The following is a 20,619-nucleotide window of genomic DNA, read 5'->3' as shown; positions in this document are numbered from 1 at the left end:
CTGACTGAACCACCCAGGAGCTCCTTATTTTTTATCTTAAAGAAAAAAATTTACTTTTCAATTTTTTAAAAGATTTTATTTATTTACCTGAGAGAGAGCATGCAAGATAGCACAAGGGGCGGGGGTAAGGAAGGGGGAAAAGGGCAGAGGCAGAGAGAGAAGCAGACTCCCTGCTGAGAGTGGGACTCCAACCCAGAACCCTGGGATCACGACCTGAGCTAAAGGCAGATAGATGCCTAACTGACTGATCACCCAGGTGCCCCCTCCTTTTTAAGATTTATTCATTTATTTGAGAGAGAGAGAGAAACAAGCCAGGGGAGGGGGCAGAGGGAGAAGGAAGAGAGAAGCAGAATACCTCCTAGGGTGGAGACGAACACGGGGTTTGATCTCACCACCCTGAGATCATGACCTGAGCAGAAATCAAGAGTCGGAGGCTTAACCAATTGAGCTACCCAGGTACCCCCAATATATAACTATATTTTAGGTCAGAGTATAATACCGCCATATCCATATTCATCTAGTTTTAAAAACAGGGAGGAGTTTTGAGTAGGATAAGGCAATGAATACTGGCATCTTATATTTAAAGTATCTTGTAGGGTGCTTACAGAAATGAGTTAGTATAATGGTCTTAAATAAAGAGTCTTACACATTCAAAATAAATTAGGACTGAAATGACCACGCCTGGGGGACAGTAGGCAAAACAAGGGGAGTATCTGCCAAGCTTTCCCCACCTAAGTGTTTTTAGAGAATAAGAGTCATTTAACACATACCTACAACTTACTTACACATAAATTATTTTGAACAATGATGGTCTTGTCATGCACAAATTATTTATCTACCATTATCTGACACTATACTACATTCAATAACTGTAGCTTATCCTTATAATTAGTTGCTAGGTAAAACAGGCTCATTCATCAGCTGCTCTATTAGCTAAGATACAGTGAAGAAGTTTCCTTAGGTTTGTGTAACTTCTTAGTTGCTTTTTGTTGTTTTTTAAGATTTATTTATTTGAGAGAGCGAGTGAGCACAAGCAGAGAAAGCAGGGGCAGAGGAAGAGGGAGAGAGAGAATCTCAAGTAGACACCCTGCTGAGTGTGAAGCCTGAATCCGGGCTCAATTTCACAACCCTGAGATCACAATCTGCGCTGAAATCAAAAGACTCAGATGATTCACCAATTAAGCCACCCAGGTACCCCTCCTAGTTGCTTCTTATTCAACCCTTTTCTGGACACACACAATGTTGCCACAAGCCTTCTTACAGAATTCCTGTCCCTAATCTAACAGGCCAGGGTGAATAGAATGGCTAGAGAAAGTTCAGGGGTGTACCTGACAGGGTGCGATGAGGGCACTAGCTGTAACTAGTAACAATAGTATTTCGGCAGCTTTTGCTTTCTGGTCTGATCCAAGCAGGCAACATATGCCATATCCTCTTGGGGAAGGGACAGGAGTCATGACTACAGCCTGTTCCATATACTAGTAGATGGGAAAAGGATAAGATGAGGTATGTTTAGCTGATTTTCTCACATTAATTGATATGTGAAGCTTTCCCAATTTCTTGAAAATTTTAGAAACGTGTGTACTCTTTTTTGTTTATTGATTTACACATTATTTTTAGAAAGGGTGAGGCATTTTACAACATAAATACAAATTAGGTCAAGGAAAACAAACAAAAAAAAGCTTTCAACGGAAGGAACAGGAAATAAATATATTCCAAATTTAGGGTTATACAAATTACTATAATTACTATAACTGAACTTGACTGTGAACTTCCGGAGAACAAGGCAAAAAATAAATGTGGTAAGTTTTTGTATGTCTCTCCTTGTCTGGTAAAGCAAAACCTACCATGCCATCAGGAAATACCAGCTTTCTCCCTTTAACTTGAAAAGATTCTGTGTATATGTATATATGTAATAATGACCAACTTAAAAGCTAATATCTTTAACAGTGGTTTTTCAGATTATGAAATTATTCATATGGATATTTCTTATTATATCCTTCAGACAAAGTTAAGAAGTATGGGGTGCTTGGGTGGCTCAGACGGTTAAGCGTCCGACTTCAGGTCAGGTCATGATCCCGGGGTCCTGGGATCGAGCCCCACATTGGGCTCTTTGCTCAGCAGGGAGCCTGTTTCTCCTCTCCCTCTGCTCCTCCTGCTAGTGCTCCCTCTCTATCAAATAAAAAAAAAAAATCTTAAAAAAAAAATACAAAACAAAACAAAGTTAAGAAGTTTAAGAAGCTTCTGGTGACTTTCTATTGAACTTGATTTAAGTCCAGTGCTTTTAATATCCAGAAGAACGAATGGAAACATGGCCTGCAAACTATCTTCTAGGGATCAATTTTTTGAGTTCTTAGAAAAAAGATGGTTCAACTGAGTTTTAAATTCATCTCTGCAGCTATTACAACTGTATATTCATATGCTTTTGATGCTAAATGAAAAAGTAAGATCCTAGAGTAAAAGGGAAGAAGCTCACATGCACGCATTCTCATTCAGTGGTTAGCCACTTCTTATTTGAAAATGGGTCAAATAGGATGCTTGGAGGCAGAGAACTGGGTTGGGTTATGGAGTACCATCCATGTAAACAAAGTAGGTTTTATTTCAATTTATATTAACTTGTCTTTTCTAGTAATAGGTAATTTTCTAGTAATAGGGAAAAAAGTTAACAAGTTAAGTTCTTTCTTTTTTCCTCTTTTTTCTTCCTTTTTTTTAAAAATAAAGATTTTATTTATTTATTTTAGACAGAAAGAATGTGTGTACAGGGAGGGGCAAAGGAGGAGGGAGAGGGATAAGCAGACTCCTTACTAAACCCAATGTGCCGAAAATCAAGAGTTGGATGCTTCACCAACTGAGCCATAATAACTGATTATTTCTTTTTCTTTTTTTTTTTAATTTATTTGGCAGACAGAGATCACAAGTAGGCAGAGAGGCAGGCAGAGGAAGAGGGGGAAGCAGACTCCCCGCCGAGCAGAGAGCCCAATGCGGGGCTCGATCCCGGGACCCTGAGATCATGACCTGAGCTGAAGGCAGAGGCTTAACCCACTGAGCCACCCAGGCGCCCCTAACTGATTATTTCTTAAGACAGTTCTTTTTTTTTTTTTTTTTTAAGATTTTCTTTATTTATTCATGAGAAGAGAGAGAGGGGAGGTAGAGGCAGAGGGAGAAGCAGGTTCCCCAAGGAGCAGTCCCAATGCAGGACTCGATCCCAGGACCCAGGGACCATGACATGAGCTGAAGGCAGATGCTTAACCAACTCAGCCACACAGTGCCCGGCAATTCTTATTTTCTAATAATAGAATTATATCACAAATTGGTATGCCTTCAGGGGTATATGCAGCTTACCCAAAAAGTTATTTAAGTATAAATTTAAAGGAAGAGAGCAAGAGACCAAAATCTTATTTTATGTATGTGTTTTCGCAATAACCTGGAATGGATGTTACTGTCATTTTAAGAAAGGTCTATACCGTAGTTTGAAACAATCTATGTAACAAACCTCACTGTAACTTTAAAATGCCTAGTTGTGACCAATTAAAAGTTGCGTACTAAATTTCCTTTCCCCCCTTTTCTCTCATTGTTAGAGACAGCAATGTACTCAAGTAGAAAGAAAACAAAACAAAAAATCCCAGATGTTCCTATATACAAGGATGAACAATGAGATGTGTTGGGTAGGTTTCTGCGACAAGTCTTTATTATTTTTTTATTTATTTTTAAAATAACATTTATTTATTGGTTTGACACAGAGAGAGCATGAGAGACAGCACAAGCAGGTGGAGCAGTAGGAGAGGAGAAGCAGGCCCCCAGCCAACCAGGGAGACTGATGTGGGGCTCAATCCCAGGAACCCAGGTTCATGACCTGAGCCAATGGCAGACACTTAACCATCCGAGCCACCCAGGCTCCCCTGTGACAAGCTCTTCAAAGAGGCAAATTCAGGGGGCGCCTGGCTGGCTCAGTAAAGCACGTGATTCTTGGTCTCAGGGTTGTGATTTCACGCCCCACACAGGGCAAAGAGCTTACTTAAAATATATATATATAAATAATATAACATAACATGACACAACATAACATAAAAAAGAGGCTAACTCAGATGGAAGTTTTCATTTACCCTTCCTCCTTATTCCTTCTGGGACTACAGTTGTGATGGCTAGAGCTCTAGTAGCCATTCTGTATCTTGGGGATAGAAGCCACATGTTAAAATAGCAGAGAAGAAAAAATACAAAGAGTTTGGAGCACCAATGACTTATAGAGACGTTGTGCTATTCCTAAAATGCCTGTGTATTTCTGTTGTGGCATAACAAACTAAATGTCTAGTGTTTAAGCCACTCATTTTCTAACATACAATCTAACATATAATAAACTGCATATAATCCTAACTTGAACAAAACTCTAAAGCATTCTCATTCAGAAGCTAGCTACCTCATTTTGTTTGGAAATAAGTCAAACAGGACACCTGGAGATATGGTCAAAGTTTTCCTTAAGGAAATTTAACAATTATAATAACTGTATTGCAATTATTACTGTCTATCCTATTAGACTGTGAGCAACTTGAAAAAAGTCCATATATATTTTTCTCTATCGTTTAATATAATGCTTGGCTGGTCCTAGATGGTTCATAAACTTATGGTGAACTGAATTTCTTTTCTGGAAATTTGCTACCAATCTTAGAAAATATACTATGATTATTTATATAATCTTATTCAGTTAATTTAGAACAATGAATACTTTATTTCTGTACTATAAAAAGAAATACGTTTTTTTCTGAAAGTTGTTTTAGGGAAAAAAGAAAAAAAAGAAAAAAAAAAAGAACTGTCCATTTTGAGGTATGTTTCAAGGTACCTGGCTGACATATTGTTTTCAGGAAGAAGGGGAATTTCCAGAACCTTTGTGCTGGCAATTATTATCTCTTGACTTGCAGTAGCAACAGTCTTCCCAGTGATTCGATGCACCTGGTAAAATGCATGGGGTCGTAAATATCGGTCATCTGCTGTTCCAATAAACATCTGTAGATTTATCGGCTTTTCATTATAGCCCAGGAGCTAATTAGGAAGAACAAATGGAAAAATACAATTCATTATCCATGTATTTACAATAAGCTTAGAAGAGTAAGTCTGTTATATTTGTAACATATTATTGATACAGAAAATGTTATTTCAAAAAGATAACAGTAAGAAAAATAAGTGAACAATCTTCCACATTTCAGAAGTTTATGAGTTATAAAATGTTAGAATATGTTACAAAGGGATGAGGGCTTTTTCCTGTATAAATATCTAGAACAATAAAAATTTTACAAAGTCTTCTTACAGAATGCTATAAAGAACCAAAAGGAATGATGATTCTCTTTGTCAGGCAACATGAACCGTCTAGATCAGACTTAAAAGACTTTGGTGTGTAGGAAGCTCCTCTAAGAGGCTATTAAAATCAGAGACAGTTTGTTTTAGCAGAATCTCAAAAAGCCTATTAGATACGTTACTAACTTAAAATTTCAACTGACTTAACAGGCTGGGCTACCTGACATTCTCTATTGTTGAGATGAAGATAAGTGTACAGAGCGAGGACCAGGAGGTGCTGGGGGTTAAAAAAAAAAAAAAAAAAAAAAAGTGGCACAAAGAAGGAGGGAAATAAAGGAAACAGAGCCTAAAGAAGTATACATTTGGTACTTAGGGAGACTCCCCTATCCAATCTGATGGCTGAATAGCATTAGTATGACCCATCATCATGCAGATAACAATTAAAAACTGGTACATAGGGTGCCTGGGTGGCTCAGTGGGTTAAGCCTCTGCCTTCAGCTCAGGTCATGATCTCAGGGTCCTGGGATCGAGCCCCACATCGGGTTCTCTGCTCAGCGGGGAGCCTGCTTCCCCCTCTCTCTCTGCCTGCCTCTCTGCCTCCTTGTGATCTCTCTCTCTCTGTCAAATAAATAAAAACTGGAACATAAAGAATGACTTGAAAGCATGGAGGGTAACCAACATAAGCATATTCTGGAAGCAAACTGACACATGTAAGAAGAGAGTAAGGAAAAGTGTGTTTCCTGTTTGAAAGGCTTTTAACCTGAGAGAAGGCCAGAGCCCATGCCTTACAAAGTGGCTGAAACTCCTACAGAAAATCTAGTCTGGGGCGCCTGGGTGGCTCAGTCCATTAAGTAGTCTGTCTTCAGCTCAGGTCCTGGGATAGAGCCGCACGTCGGGGGTCCCTGCTCTGTGGGGAACCTGCCTTTCCCTCTGCTCTTCCCCCCACTCGTGTTCTCCTTCTCTCTCAAATAAAATTAATAAAATCTTAAAAAAAAAAAAAAAAAGGAAGAAAATCTAAAGTCTGAAGGGCCTGAAGAACAGCACAACCACAGCTCCTGGAGAATAAGAGGGAAATCCCAGAAAGGAGACAGCCGGAGAAGGGAAGCTCCAAATTATATATATAAACTTTGCCCAATCGTTTGGTTGACCTGGGAACCACCTATGAACATGTCAGATCCCAAGGAATGTAAGGCTAACATAACTGAAATGAGATTATGAGCTGCCACCAACCACAGAGAGACACGTTTTACAGGTTGACTCCAACCAAGTTAAGTGACTGCTTAAACAAAAAACCAAAAATTCAACATTCTTTGGGGGTACATTTGGGTGTATCTCTGTTTTTGTTTTGATGTTTTTGAGTTGGGGGTTCTTTATACAATCTGAATTAATCCCTTGCAGATACATGATTTACAAATATTCTCTCTCATTCTGTAGTTTTTTTCACTTTCTTAGTAGTGTGTCCTTTGATACGTGAAAGTTTTTAAATTTGATGGAGTCCAATTTATCTGTTTTGTCTTTTGCTGCTTATACTTTTGGTGACATACTTGAGAAACCATTTCCAAATCCAACGTCAAGAAGGCTTCCCCCGGGGCGCCTGGGTGGCTCAGTGGGTTAATCCGCTGCCTTCGGCTCAGGTCATGATCTCAGGGTCCTGGGATCGAGTCCCATATCGGGCTCTCTGCTCAGCAGGGAACCTGCTTCCCTCTCTCTCTCTCTCTCTCTCTGCCTGCCTCTCCGTCTACTTGTGATCTCTCTCTGTCAAATAAATAAAAAAAATCTTTAAAAAAAAAAAAAAAAAAAAAAAAAGAAGGCTTCCCCCAATGGTTCCTTCTAAGAGTTTTATAGCTTTAGGTCTCACATTTAGGTCCTTGATCTATTTTGAGTTTATTTTTGTATATGATGTAAGGTAGGGGATCAACTACATTATTTTGCATGCAGATATCCAGTTTTCCCAGCACCATTTGTTGAAAAGATTGTCCCTTCCCCCACTGAATAGTCCTGGCATCCTACAGAAAATGAACTGACCAAATATGTTAAGGGCTTATTTTGGGGCTTTGTCTTCTATTTCATTGGTCTGTTTTTATGCCAGTACCACAGTGTTTGAAATACTATAGTTTCGTAGTAAGTTACAAGTCAGGAAAGTAAGTCCTCCAACTCTTTTTCAGGACTGTTTTGCCTATTTGAGACCTTTCGCAGTTCCATATGAATCTAAAAATATGCTTTTCCATTCAGCAAAAAAGGCAGTTGGAATTTTGGTCTAAGTATAGCACTGAATCTATAGAGTGCTTTGGGCAGTACTGATGGCTTAATAATGTTAAGGCTTCCTATCTATAAACACGGATATCTATTTTTATTTTACATATGCTTAAATTTTATTTTTATATTTCCATCTACATTTTTCTTTCAGCAATATTTTACAGTTTTCAGTGTACATATTTTGACACCTCCTTGGTTCAGTTCATTCCTAAGTATTTAATTCCTTTAGATGTTACTGTAAATGGAATCGCTTTTTAAATTTCCTCTTCAGTGGTACAGAGAGACACAAATGCTGAGCATATGCTGATCTTCCACTCGGAAGTGCTGTATATACTAGCTCTGTAGTCTTCTTGTGGATGATTTTAGATTTTCTATGTACAGGAACATATCATCTATGAATAGAGACAGTCTTACCTCTTCCTTTCCAATTCAAATGCCTTCTATTTCTTATATTGTCTAATAGTTCTGGCTAGAATTCCCAACACAAATGCTGAATAGCAGTGGTGAAAGTAAGCATCCTTCTTCCTAATCTTAAGGAGAAAGCTTTCAGGCTTTTACCATTAATTAAGTATGATTTTAGCTGTGGGCTTTTCATAAATGACCTTTCATGGTAAGGAATTTTCCCCCTTTCCCAGTTTGTGTGTGTGTGTAGGGGGGGTTAAATGAAAGGCTATTAAATTTTGTCAGATGCCTTTTCTGTGTCAACTGAAATGATCATGTATTTTTTATCCCTTCTGCTAAATGTGGTGTATCATATCAACTGATTTTCCTGTGTTGGGCCACCTTTTGCATTTTTGGGATAAATTCCACTTGGCAATGATGTATGATCCCTTTACTGTGCTGTTGGTTATGGTTTGTTAGTTTTTAGTTAAGAATTTTTGTTTATATTAGAAATAGAAATAGAAATACTGTATCTTTGTCCTTATCCATTCAATTAAATTTTTTTTTCATATCTCTACTGAAATCCCTCCATCTCTTTACATATGTAGCTTACGTTTTCTACTAGATGGTTCAGCATTTTATCATGGCTATTATTAAAGACTCTTTCTGATAACTCCAACACAGATGGAGAGAGATCTAGACCATGTCTGGGCCTGCTCTTACCAACTGCTTTTCTTTTTATTGTGGGTCACACTTTCTTTTTTGTGTGTGTATTGCTGAACATATCCTGAACATTTTGTATTCAAGAGACTTCTAGAGACTCAAGTAGGAAAGTATTTACCTCCAGAAAAAAGCATGCTATTTCTTTTGTCAGGTAACAAATTCTTTTTTTTTTTTTTTAAAGATTTTATTTATTTATTTGACAGACAGAGATCACAAGTAGGCAGAGAGGCAGGCAGAGAGAGAGGAGGAAGCAGAAGCAGGCTCCCCACGGAGCAGAGAGCCCGATGCGGGGCTCGATCCCAGGACCCTGGGATCATGACCCGAGCCGAAGGCAGAGGCTTTAACCCACTGAGCCACCCAGGCGCCCTGTCAGGTAACAAATTCTTAAGCTGTGTCTGGGCTTTGCTGCAGCCTTAGTCTGATTCCCCTGCTTTGAGATAGTAGTTTCCTCATACTTGGTGGTCTTACAAGTTTCAGAAAGATGTGTCTCAGTAATCTCCACTCCTACTTTTAGCCACCAACTGGGAGAAAGATTTGTTCCATGGCTGCTTTAATCCATTAAACCAGCAAGGGAAAGACATAATAATGTAGGTTGCATAAAGTCTATTTTTCAATACACATACTGGAGGAGGTGTCCAGCTCTTCAAGGCAGCAGTGGAGTTTCCAGCACTCAGTCCCTAGCACTGCCACAACAAGTTATGGTCATGAGTCACAGTGTCAGTGATGTCTTCACTATAGCAGTACTGGGTTGGATGGCTGGACAGTGTTCCAGACCACGTAGCTTGAAGCCAGAGATTTTATAATACCTTTTAAGAAAAATTCTCCTCTCTTTCTGTACTATGGTTTATAAATTATCCTGATACATCATATCAAATATAAAATGCCTAATACAGTGTTGTCATGTAGGCAGTGATAAATACTAGCTACCAGTCTATATCCGTGTTTCTAGGTATGTAATGTAGTCAGAATTCGAGTATGTAGGAGTTCTAGTCTAATATGAGGTCTTTCAGGTGAACACTTCACTCCCCCTGCTTGTCCATTCATGAATCTATAGTGGAATTTCTTTTTTTCTTTTTTTTTTTTTTTTTTTTTTGAGAGAGAGAGAGAAAGCACACAAGCAGGCAGAGAGGCAGGCAGAGGCAGAGAGAGAGGCAGGCTCCCTGCTGAGCAAGGAGCCCGACACGGGACTCGATCCCAGGACCCTAGGATCATGACCCGAGCCGAAGGCAGCGGCTTAACCCACTGAGCCACCCAGGCGTCCCTATAGTGGAATTTGTAACTAAGCCACATCATAATTGATTATCCTCTAGCCCAGGAAAGGACATGAAGATTTCTGCCTATTCTGGGGTAATATAATTGACCTAGGATGGTTTTCAGGGCTGTAACATTTATAGAGAAGCAATTAAAGCCTGGACCATTGCAATAGCCTTATAACTATTCTCCTTGTTCTTGCTCTTGCTCCCATACAGGCTATTTGCTGTCAGGAGACAGAACAAACTTTAACTAGATAATTTCATGCCCTGCTCAGAACTCTCTAATGGCTTCCTTCCAACACTCAACTAAATCCAAATGCCCTGTGGTGATTTATAAGGCCTATGTGATTTGAGCCCTGGCTAACTTGTTGCTTTACCTTCTCTTACTCTTTTCCCTTCCACAGTCTGCTCTAACCATCCTGGCCTTATTGCTTGACGAAACCCATGCTTATTCCTAACCTCAAGGCTTTCATATTTCATACTTTATCACTCTGGAACATTCTTTCCTCTGATCTTCATATTACCTCACTCCTTCAGTTCCATACTCAAAGGTCAGCTCCTCAGAGAAGACCACCCTACCTAAAATACCATATCACTGTCCCCTTCCCTTTTTTTTATTTTTCATAGTATAGATCACTACAAAAAGTATGTTATAGGAGCACCTGGGTGGCTCAGTTGGTTAAGTATGTGACTCTTGATTTCTGCTCAGGTCATGATCTCAGGGTTTTGAGATCAAGCCCCAGGTCAGACTCCCAGCTCTACAGGGAGTCTGCTTGAGATTCTCTCCCTTCCTCTCCCTCAGCTCCGCCCCTCACTAGGCATGTGTGTGTGCTTGCTCTCTCTCTTTCTCTCTCTTGCAAATAAATCTTTTTTTTACAAAGTGTGTTATAGATTTATTATCTGTTTTCCTCAGTATCTTTTAAGTTCCAAAAAGGCAGAAACTTTGTCTTCTACCTCTACCCCTTCCTCTTTTAACTGAAGATCCATTATGGAAATATCCGTATTGAATATCATTGCTTCAGCCAATACTATATAGATGACAACAAAATAAAGAACAAAGTGGCATGTATTAAACTTTAAGAAATTAGTGAAGACTTTTTAATTTAATTTTAAAGATTTTATTTAATTATTTGACACAGAGAGAGAGAAATCGCAAGTAGGCAGAGAGGAAGGCAGAGAGATGGGGAAGCAGGCTCCCCGCTGAGCAGAGAGCCCGATGCGGGGCTCAATCCCAGGACCCTGAGATCATGACCTGAGCCGAAGGCAGAGGCTTAACCCACTGAACCACCCAGGAGCCCCTGAATTTTATTTTTTTTTTTTAAGATTTTATTTAAAGAAATTAGTGAAGACTTTAAAAGGCAGAAATTTATTTATAATAAAAAGGATGTTGGGAAGAATATGATAAAAATCAATGAAGGCTCTCTGAAGGAAGGAAAAGACAGAATCATGGAAATCAGCTAAGAGGCCAACACACTAAGTACTAACATCATGTGTACTAAAAATTTAAATTAGAATGGAAGTAAAAACATAAACAAAATAGAAACAGGGATGAATGCAATACCTTCCCTATAGAGATTTTTCTAACTGACTATATATAGAATGAAAGAAAGGAAAAAAGAAGTTAGAAGTTCTGAGATTCAGGGGCGCCTGGGTGGCTCAGTCAGTGAAGTATGTGCCTTCAGCTCAAGTCAAGATCCCAGGGTCCTGGGATCAAGCCACATGTTGGGCTCCCTGCTCAGTGAGAAGTCTGTTTCTCCCTTGTCCTCTCCCTCTGCCCCTCCCTCCTCCTCGTGCACACACTCACTCTCATAAATAAAATCTTTTAAAAAAAGTTCTGAGATTCAGAATCCAATAGAATGGTGGTATCACTAGCAAGTAAAGTGAAGAAGTCACTTTATTTAGATTTAGAACAGTTTTGGAGACAAAGGAGGTAATGTTTTCACTGTTTGTCATGGTGTATTCAAAGTAACAGTGACACAGATAGATGGAAATGTGAGACTATATAAGATGTACATCCTTTTATTTATTTATTATTATTATTTTTTTAAAAAATATTTTTATGTATTTATTTATTTGACAGAGAGATCACAAGTAGGCAGAGAGGCAGGCAGAGAGAGAGGGAGAAGCAGGCTCCCTGCTGAGCAGAGAGCCCGATGTGGGGCTTGATCCCAGACCCTGAGATCATGACCTGAGCTGAAGGCAGAGGCTTAACCGACTGAGCCACCCAGGCGCCCCCCATTTATTATTATTTTTAAAATTTTATTTATTTGACAGAGAGAGAGAGAGATCACAAGTAGAGAGGCAGGCAGAGAGAGAGGAAGAAGCAGGCTCCCCGCTGAGCAGAGAGTCCAATGTGGGGCTCAATCCCAGGACCCTGAGAACACGACCTGAGCTGAGGGCAGAGGCTCAACCCACCAAGCCACCGGGGCGACCCTATACAACCTTTTAGACCAACCTTAACATTGACTGAATGATAAACACAATGCTTTGCTATCTATTTTGACAATAAAATAATACAGTCCACTGTGCCTTAAAAGGATGACCTTTGAAATCCATTTTTCTTTTGTTTTGACAGAAGTATGCATTGTAAAAGTTCCAGTACAGCCATACTCTGAGGACTTGAGACACTATTGAGTTTTAAGATTTGCAACATCCTGAGCAAAGTGATGGTGAGGTGATGAGAGTACCACCTATGTTCTCTATCTTAACTGCTCTGCCATCATTGCATAAAAACAGTCACAGACAATATATAAATGAATGAGCATCGCAACAAGCAGAGTGAGGTACACTATGGGCATTTTATGACAAGGGGCCAGAGACTGAAATTCCTATCAATGCATGGGATAAGCAGTTCTTTCAAGCACAGAACCCGTCGATATTGCACAGAACTTCAGAATGTCCTGCAAACATTTACGTGTATAGAAAAGTTTATGAACTTAGAATCCAACTCCCTAGTATATATAAATACCAAAAAATTGCATTTTTTTTAAGGTTTTATTTCTTTGTCTCAGAGTGAGAGAGGGAAAGCACAAGCATGGGGAGTGGCAGAATGAGAGGGAGAAGCAGGTTCTCAGCCGAGCAAGGAGCCTAACGCGGAGCTCGATCCTGAGCCAAAGGTAGATGCTTAACCGACTGAGCCACCCAGGCACCCCAAAACTGCAGTTTTAACACATGAATGTTTAATGAATGTGCCTACCATATAAACTGAAGAAAACTTTAGTAAGAGTTCATCATTTCAGAAAATCACGTTATTGCCAGTAATGCCACTTGTTAATGAAATTTAGGTTGATAATCAATATACCTGCTTTTGTATCTAGAACACTTGCAGTGATACTGCAGGTAAAAATACCTAACTACTTCATTGTCTTCTACAGTCAATACCAAGCTTTTTCATTTTGAAACACAACTATTTTGTTATAATTTAGTTTTGTACATTTATTTCCTCGTAATATTATAGCATTATTTTTATATTCTAAATTTGTACAAGCAAGTTGATTAAATAATCTTTGCATTTCCATTTCAGGTTAATAAACTTATATTACAAAATATCCGTTTAAAATAAAGTGGAGTTGGGTATGATCATTAGTCTAGAATATCTGTAAGTCAAGAGGCACATAGGTTTTTTTTTTTTTTGACATATCTGTCTAAAAGCAAATCTTCCAATTTTCTGTCTAGGGAACATAAACTTATTCTAAGCATTTTGGGAGTTAAGAAAGGGGTCAGCAGTCTCCCTATTTAGTATGCAGACTTTCATTATGCCTCCACTCCATTTTCTGTACAGATCCTCAAGCTCTGCCTTCAGTAATTCTAGAACCTAGAATCTTTATTTTATTCCCTCTGAAGAGTAAATCTGCAATATTCTCACAGGGTAAGACAGTGGTTATTACATGGCTATGCCACATAAGAGAAAAATCCGGGAACTCTAACTACTTCTGCAGACTTTCAAACAATCCTTTTGCTGTCAGCTCCACCTTGCATCCCACTTTCAGAGACACTCACTGCCTCAAATTCCTGAGTCTTTCCAGGGTTCTTTGGTGTAAAAAGAGTTGTTTGTTATTGATTCGTTCTCTCTGTCCAACAGGCTTAAGTTGCAGCTGCCTAAGTTCTAATGAAAGTAAAACACATGTGTGCTATTTACTATATTTAACTGGAAGCTGCAGTTTTCTGTATTTATATAGTCAAGAAATCTATCAATATTCTAAGATTTTATTTTAAAGTAATCTCTACACCCAACGTAGGACTCAAACCTACAACCCCAAGATTAAGAGTTGCACACTCTGGGGCACCTGTGGGGCTCAGTCAGTTAAGTATCAGACTCTTGATTTTGGCTCAGATCACTATCTCAGGGTCGTGGGACTGAGCCCTGTGCCAGGCTCTGGGCTCGGTGGGGTTTCTGCTTGAGATTCTCAAAATCCCTCTCGGTCTTCCCCTCCCCCGCATGTGCACGTGCATGTGTACTCTCTCACCCCCTCTCTAAAAAAAGGGGGGGTGGGGAGTTGCAAACTACACTGACTGAGCAGCCAGGCACCCCTCAGTATTTTCAGTTGTGATTTCTTTTCATATATTTTTGTAGAATAATAAATTTTATATAGCTTTAACTGAAAATAATCCATAAAAAATAAAATGCCAACATGATCACAATAAAAAAAACCCTAAGTAAATTAATAACTAAAGAAGAAATTGGAAACCCATAGCTAATAAGTGATTATCTATTCCTTTCTGCTATACCTGTTGCTCTTTCATGTTTAATCCAAACTGAACAAATTATTCTATGGAACCAACTATTCATCTAGTAGAGGAAGAAATACCAACTTTACCCTTGCCTCTAAGTACTGTGCAAGGGACAGGGTCCATCCTGTTATCTCCAGAGCACAGTACAGTACCTAGCACGTTACAGATGTTCAACCATTGCTAAATGAATGAACTTTGGAGTAAGACAGTACAATTTGGTGAAGCAAAATAACACGCGGGGTTAGTCAACAGAATTATTTAAATAATAATAATAGTCACTGAAGCAGGTTGTTCTAAACAGAGTAGTTGGGAGTCTAAAATAGAAAATACAAATAAAAATTTTATTGCTATCTATTAAGCTACCCAAATATCACATAACGTACCAGTAAGTACTATATACCAAAGTATCCTAGTCATATTAGATGACTCACATTAATACCAGCTTGGCAAAGACATAAGCCACCTGTCCTTTATACTTCGATAGTAAAATAAACCAGTGATGCGGGAAGGTAATCATGCATATAAGATTTCAAAGGGAATATATTTCATAACACATGCTTCAGCCAGCATCTGCTCCAAGCATATGTATTATATAGCATATGAAAAACAGGGTTTCTTCTATGTACCTTAGGGATTTTAAAGGACCATCAAATAAATTAGGCTGCCTTCCCATTTCATTTTCAGAGGAGCATTATGTTATAGGCCATAATCAAATTATTGCTGCTAACATTACTCTCTAAAAACTTTCATCTAGAATAAGTATACCTCTCTTCAGGCCACCCTCTGCTTTGGAGAAAAAACTAAGCCAAGCTATTTGTTATGTTTCTGTATCGTTTCCATAGCAAAGGTCTGTGCCTGCTTAATTTAACTAAAGCTGGAGTGTTAAAGCCTGAAGGTCACTATAGGACAAACAAGAGCAGCTTCAATAAGAGCAATTCTATTATCAGTTCTGCTAAATTACTTGGGGGGAGGGAATCTGAACATATCAGAAACATGAGAACACATCGTAGAGATACTAAAAATACAAAATTAAATTTCCATAATATAAATTGCCTCAAAGTGAAAATGTACATATAACATCATATAAAAAAATCATCACCAGGGAAAGGATCTCAGTGTATGATGAAATAGAAAGTCTAAAAATGAAAAAATTCTGTATTTTTATTTTAATTTTTTAAGATTTATTTATTTACTTCAGAAAGAGAAAGCAAGCAAGAGGGGGGAGGGGCAGAAGAAGGAGAGTGAGAACCTCAGGAAGACTGTGCAGAGTGTGGACCCCAAAGTGGGGCTCGATACCATGACTGTAAGATCATGACCCAAGGCAAAACCAAGAGTCGGATGCCACCCACCTGAGTCACCCAAGTGCCCTAACAATCCCCATTTTTAAAATTTCAATAATTTTTGAGAAAAGATTCAAAATATCTATGCCTTGGGGTCTGGATGGCTCAGCTGGTTAAGCGTCTGTCTTTGGCTCAGGTCATGATCTTCAGGTCCTGGGACTGGCCTGCATCAGGCGTCATGCCCGGTGGGGAGTCTCTCCCTCTGCCCTCCCCCCAACTTGTGCATGCACTCTCAAAAAAAATTTTTTTTTAAGATTTTATTTATTTATTTGTCAGAGAGAGAGAGAGAGAGATAGCACGAGCACAGGCAGAGACAGAGAGAGAAGCAGGCTCCCTGCTGAGCAAGGAGCCCGACGCAGGACTTGATCCCTGGATGCCAGGATCATGACCTGAGCCGAAGGCAGCTGCCCAACCAACTGAGCCACCCAGGCATCCCTGCACTTTCAAATTTTAAAAATACAAAATATCTGTGCCTTAAAACAACTGTCACTGTATAATAAAATGTATGTGTAGCTTTATGCAATTTTATCCCATGTGTAGATTCACATGACCAACATCACAGTCAAGATAAGGAACTCTTCCATCATCACCAAAAAGGAACTCCCTTTTGCTACCCCTTTACATTTGCAATCTTCAACCTCTTCCTGTTCACTGGCTATCAAACCACCATTGCTCAAAACTTTCTGCAATGATAAACATCTTCTACATCTGCATTTTTAAAAAATTCCTGACTTATGTGGAATCAATTCTTGTGTAAATGTGATGTTTAGGTTCAGATTTATTTTCTTAATGAAAAATAAATGGATGGCCTATGGATGTCCAATTCTCCAACATCATTTGTTAAAAGACAATGTAGGGGCTCCTGGGTGTTTCGGTTGGTTAAGCATCTGACTCTTGATTTTGTCTTAGGTCATGATCTCAGGGTTGTGAAAGCAAGCCGTGTGTCAGGCTTCTGCACTGGTCATGGAGCCTGCTTAAGATTCTCTCTCTCCTTCTCCCTCTGCCCCTTTTCTCTCTCCTCCCCCTCCTTCCCTCCTTCCCTAAAAAAAAAAAAAGACAATGTAGTCATTAAGTCATTAGCCACATGCCTACCAAGTCTTGAAATGCTGTTAATGCAACAAAAGAACTCAATTTCTAATTTTGGTTAATTTTGGATGGAGTTTCACATTAGGGTCCTCGCTCAGTGGGGAGCCTGCTTCTCCCTCTCCCTGCCAGTCCCCCTGCTTATGCAGGCATTCTCTCTTTCTGACAAATAAATAAAATCTTGGGGTGCCTGTGGCTCAGTCGTTAAGTGTCTGGGTCCTGAGATCAAGCCCTGCATCAGGCTCCCTGCTCAGTGCGGAAACTGCTTCTCCCTCTCTCACTCCCTCTGCTTGTGGTTCCTCTTTCACTATCTCTCCCTCTATCAATAAGTAAATAAGATCTTTTTTTTTTAATTTTTTTTTAAAGATTTTATTTATTTATTTGACAGAGAGATCACAAGCAGGCAGAGAGGCAGGCAGAGAGAGAGGAGGAAGCAGGCTCCCTGCTGAGCAGAGAACCCGATGCGGGGCTCGATCCCAGGACTCTGAGATCACGACCTGAGCCGAAGGCAGCGGCTTAACCCACTGAGCCACCCAGGCGCCACAGTAAATAAGATCTTTGAAAAATAAAATAAAATCTTAAAAAAAATTAAAAGTAGAATTATTGCATGATCCAGCAATTCCACTTCTTGGTATATACCCAAAAGAATTGAAAGCAGGGTCTCAAAAAGATGTGCACATCCATGTTCACACCTATGTTATTCACAATGACTAAAATGTGGAAGAAATGGACAAGGGACATTGTATATACAATGATATCTTATGCAGCCCTAAAATGAAGGAAATTCTGATATATGTTACAGCATGGATCAACCTTGAGGACATTATGCTAACTGAAGTAAGCCTATCAGAAAAAGATGAATATTGTATGATTCTACTTATATGAGGTATTTAGAGTTGTCAACATCATAGAGACAAAAGGTAGAATGCTGGTTTCCAGTGCCTGGAGGGAGAATGGGGTATAGAATTTCAGTTTAAAGATAAAAAGAGCTCTGGATGGGGTGCCTAGGTGGCTCAGTGGGTTAAGCGTCTGCCTTCGGCTCAGGTCATGATCTCAGGGTCTTGGGATAGAGCCCCTCCGAGCAGGGAGCCTGCTTCTCCCTCTCTCTCTGCCTGCCTCTCTGCCTACTTGTGATTCTCTCTCTCTCTCTCTCTCTCTCTGTCAAATAAATAATAATCTTTTAAAAAAAAAGAGCTCTGGAAATGGACGGTAGTCAAGGCTGTACAACGTTATGAATGTATTTAATACACTAAACTGTATGTGTAAAAATAATTAAGATGGTAAATTTTACGTGTATTTTACCACAATAAAAATTTTGGGGGAAAAAGGTATAAAAATTAGAAAGAAAGAAGTAAAACTCATTACTCAAAGCTGACTTGACTGCTTAGAAAATCCAAAAGAAGCTAAAATAAACTATTAGGTCAAGAAATATAAAGTCAACATGAAAAAATTAATTACATTTCTGTATTCTAGAAACAGAAAAACACTCAACACTGGAAATAACAAAAGATGTACAAGATTTCTACTTTGAAAACTACAAAACACTGCAAGAAGGAATTAAATAATACCTAAATAAATGGAAGGATAGACCATATTCATGGACTAGAGGCATCAATATTATCAAGAGGGTAATCATAAATAAATAAATAAATAAATGCACTATCCATGAAAAAAGAAGATTAGCAGCTTGGACTTGACTAAAAATTTTTCATTCATCAAAACACACAACTAAGAAAGTGAAAATGCAACCAAAACACGAGAAAAAATTTTATTTGCAACACATATCTGACAAAAAACTTCTATTCAAAATATTAACTCCTATAAATCAATAAGAAAAAGAGTTAATTTAAAAACTGGTCAAGAGATGTGAACAGGCACCTGACAAACGAGGACAGCCAAATAACTGACAAATACATGAAAAGATGTTCTACATCATTGGTCATTAGGAACCACAAATTAAAACCACTATGATTCCCCTAGAACTCCACTGGAATGGTTAAAAATTACCAGCAAACAAGAACTGGTATGGGTGAGGATGTACAGTAACTGAAACCTTCATATGTGGCTAGTTAGGAGTAGAAATTGGTACAGGTACTTTGAAACAGCAGCAATTCCACTCTTGGACATATACCAAAAAAAGTGAAGGCTTTGTCTATTAGAAGATAGGCGTAGTGGGCCACCTGGGTACCTCAGTCGGTTAAAGCGTCCAACTTCAGCTCAGGACGTGATCTCTAGGTCCTGGGATCAAGCCCTATGTTGGGCTCCCTGTTCAATGGGGAAGTATGCTTTTCCCTCTCCCTCCCCTTGCTTGTGCTTTCTCTCTCTCTCTTGCTCACTCTGTCAAATAAATAAAATCTTTAAAAAAGAAAAAAAAATGTATAGTATACCTGAAACTAATATAATACTGCATGTTAACTACACTGGAATTAAAATTAAAAAGATATGCAAAAAAAAGGAAGAGAAAAAAGAACATAGCAGCTTTATTCATAATACTCCAAAAGTGAACACAAACCAAATGTCTATGAATAGGATGACAGATAAAGAAATCACAGCAAATTCATGCAATGGAATACTACACATTAAAGAAAAAGAACACCCTTCCCCCCAATGGATGATTCTCACAGTCATAATGTTGAATAAAAGAAGCCAGACTCACAAAAACAGACACATAGATCAATGGAACAGAATAGAGAGCCCAGAAATAGACCCTCAACTCTATGGTCAACTAATCTTCAACAAAGCAGGAAAGAACGTCCAATGGAAAAAAGACAGTCTCTTCAACAAATAGTGTTGGGAAAATTGGACAGCCACATGCAGAAAAATGAAACTGGACCATTTCCTTACACCACACATGAAAATAGACTCAAAATGGATAAAGGACCTCAATGTGAGAAAGGAATCCATCAAAATCCTTGAGGAGAACACAGGCAGCAACCTCTTCAACCTCAGCTGCAGCAACTTCTTCCTAGAAACATCGCCAAAGGCAAGAGAAGCAAGGGCAAAAACAAACTATTGGGACTTCATCAAGATCAAAAGCTTTTGCACAGCAAAGGAAACAGTTAATAAAACCAAAAGAAAACTGAGAGAATGGGAGAAGGTATTTGCAAACGACATATCGGATAAAGGGCTAGTATCCAAAATCTATAAAGAACTTATCAAACTCAACACCGGAAGAACAAATAATCCAATCAAGAAATGGGCAGAGGACATGAACAGACTTTTCTGCAAAGAAGACATCCAGATGGTCAACAGACACATGAAAAAGTGCTCCGTATCACTCGACATCAGGGAAATAAAAATCAAAACCTCAATGAGATACCACCTCACACCAGTCAGAATGGCTAAAATTAACAAGTCAGGGAATGACAGATGCTGGCGAGGATGCAGAGTAAGGGGAACCCTCCTACACTGTTGGTGGGAATGCAAGCTGGTACAGCCACTCTGGAAAACAGTATGGAGGTTCCTCAAAAAGTTGAAAATAGAGCTACCCTACGACCCAGCAATCGCACTACTGGGTATTTACCCTAAAGATACAAACGTAGTGATCCAAAGGGGCACGTGCACCCGAG

The 20,619-nt window shown here is 39.0% G+C and overlaps 1 protein-coding gene across 3 annotated transcripts in view; it reads right to left on the bottom strand.

Annotated features, from left to right (window-relative positions):
* LOC111152752 (nuclear factor of activated T-cells 3) overlaps positions 1–20,619 on the bottom strand; it is a 133,136-nt gene that overhangs the window by 61,145 nt on the left and 51,372 nt on the right. For all 3 annotated transcript variants that reach the window (XM_022511351.1, XM_022511353.1, XM_022511352.1), the window contains exon 4: positions 4,832–5,031. In XM_022511351.1, the coding sequence (XP_022367059.1) occupies positions 4,832–5,031 (200 nt within the window). The remainder of the gene's footprint in view (positions 1–4,831; positions 5,032–20,619) is intronic.

The sequence above is a fragment of the Enhydra lutris genome, unplaced genomic scaffold (genome assembly GCF_002288905.1).
Source record: "Enhydra lutris kenyoni isolate GAN:26980312 unplaced genomic scaffold, ASM228890v2 scaffoldscaffold30, whole genome shotgun sequence".
NCBI lineage: Eukaryota > Metazoa > Chordata > Mammalia > Carnivora > Mustelidae > Enhydra > Enhydra lutris.
Note: the sequence above shows the minus strand (reverse complement) of the source record. Positions and strands in the feature narration are given on the sequence as shown.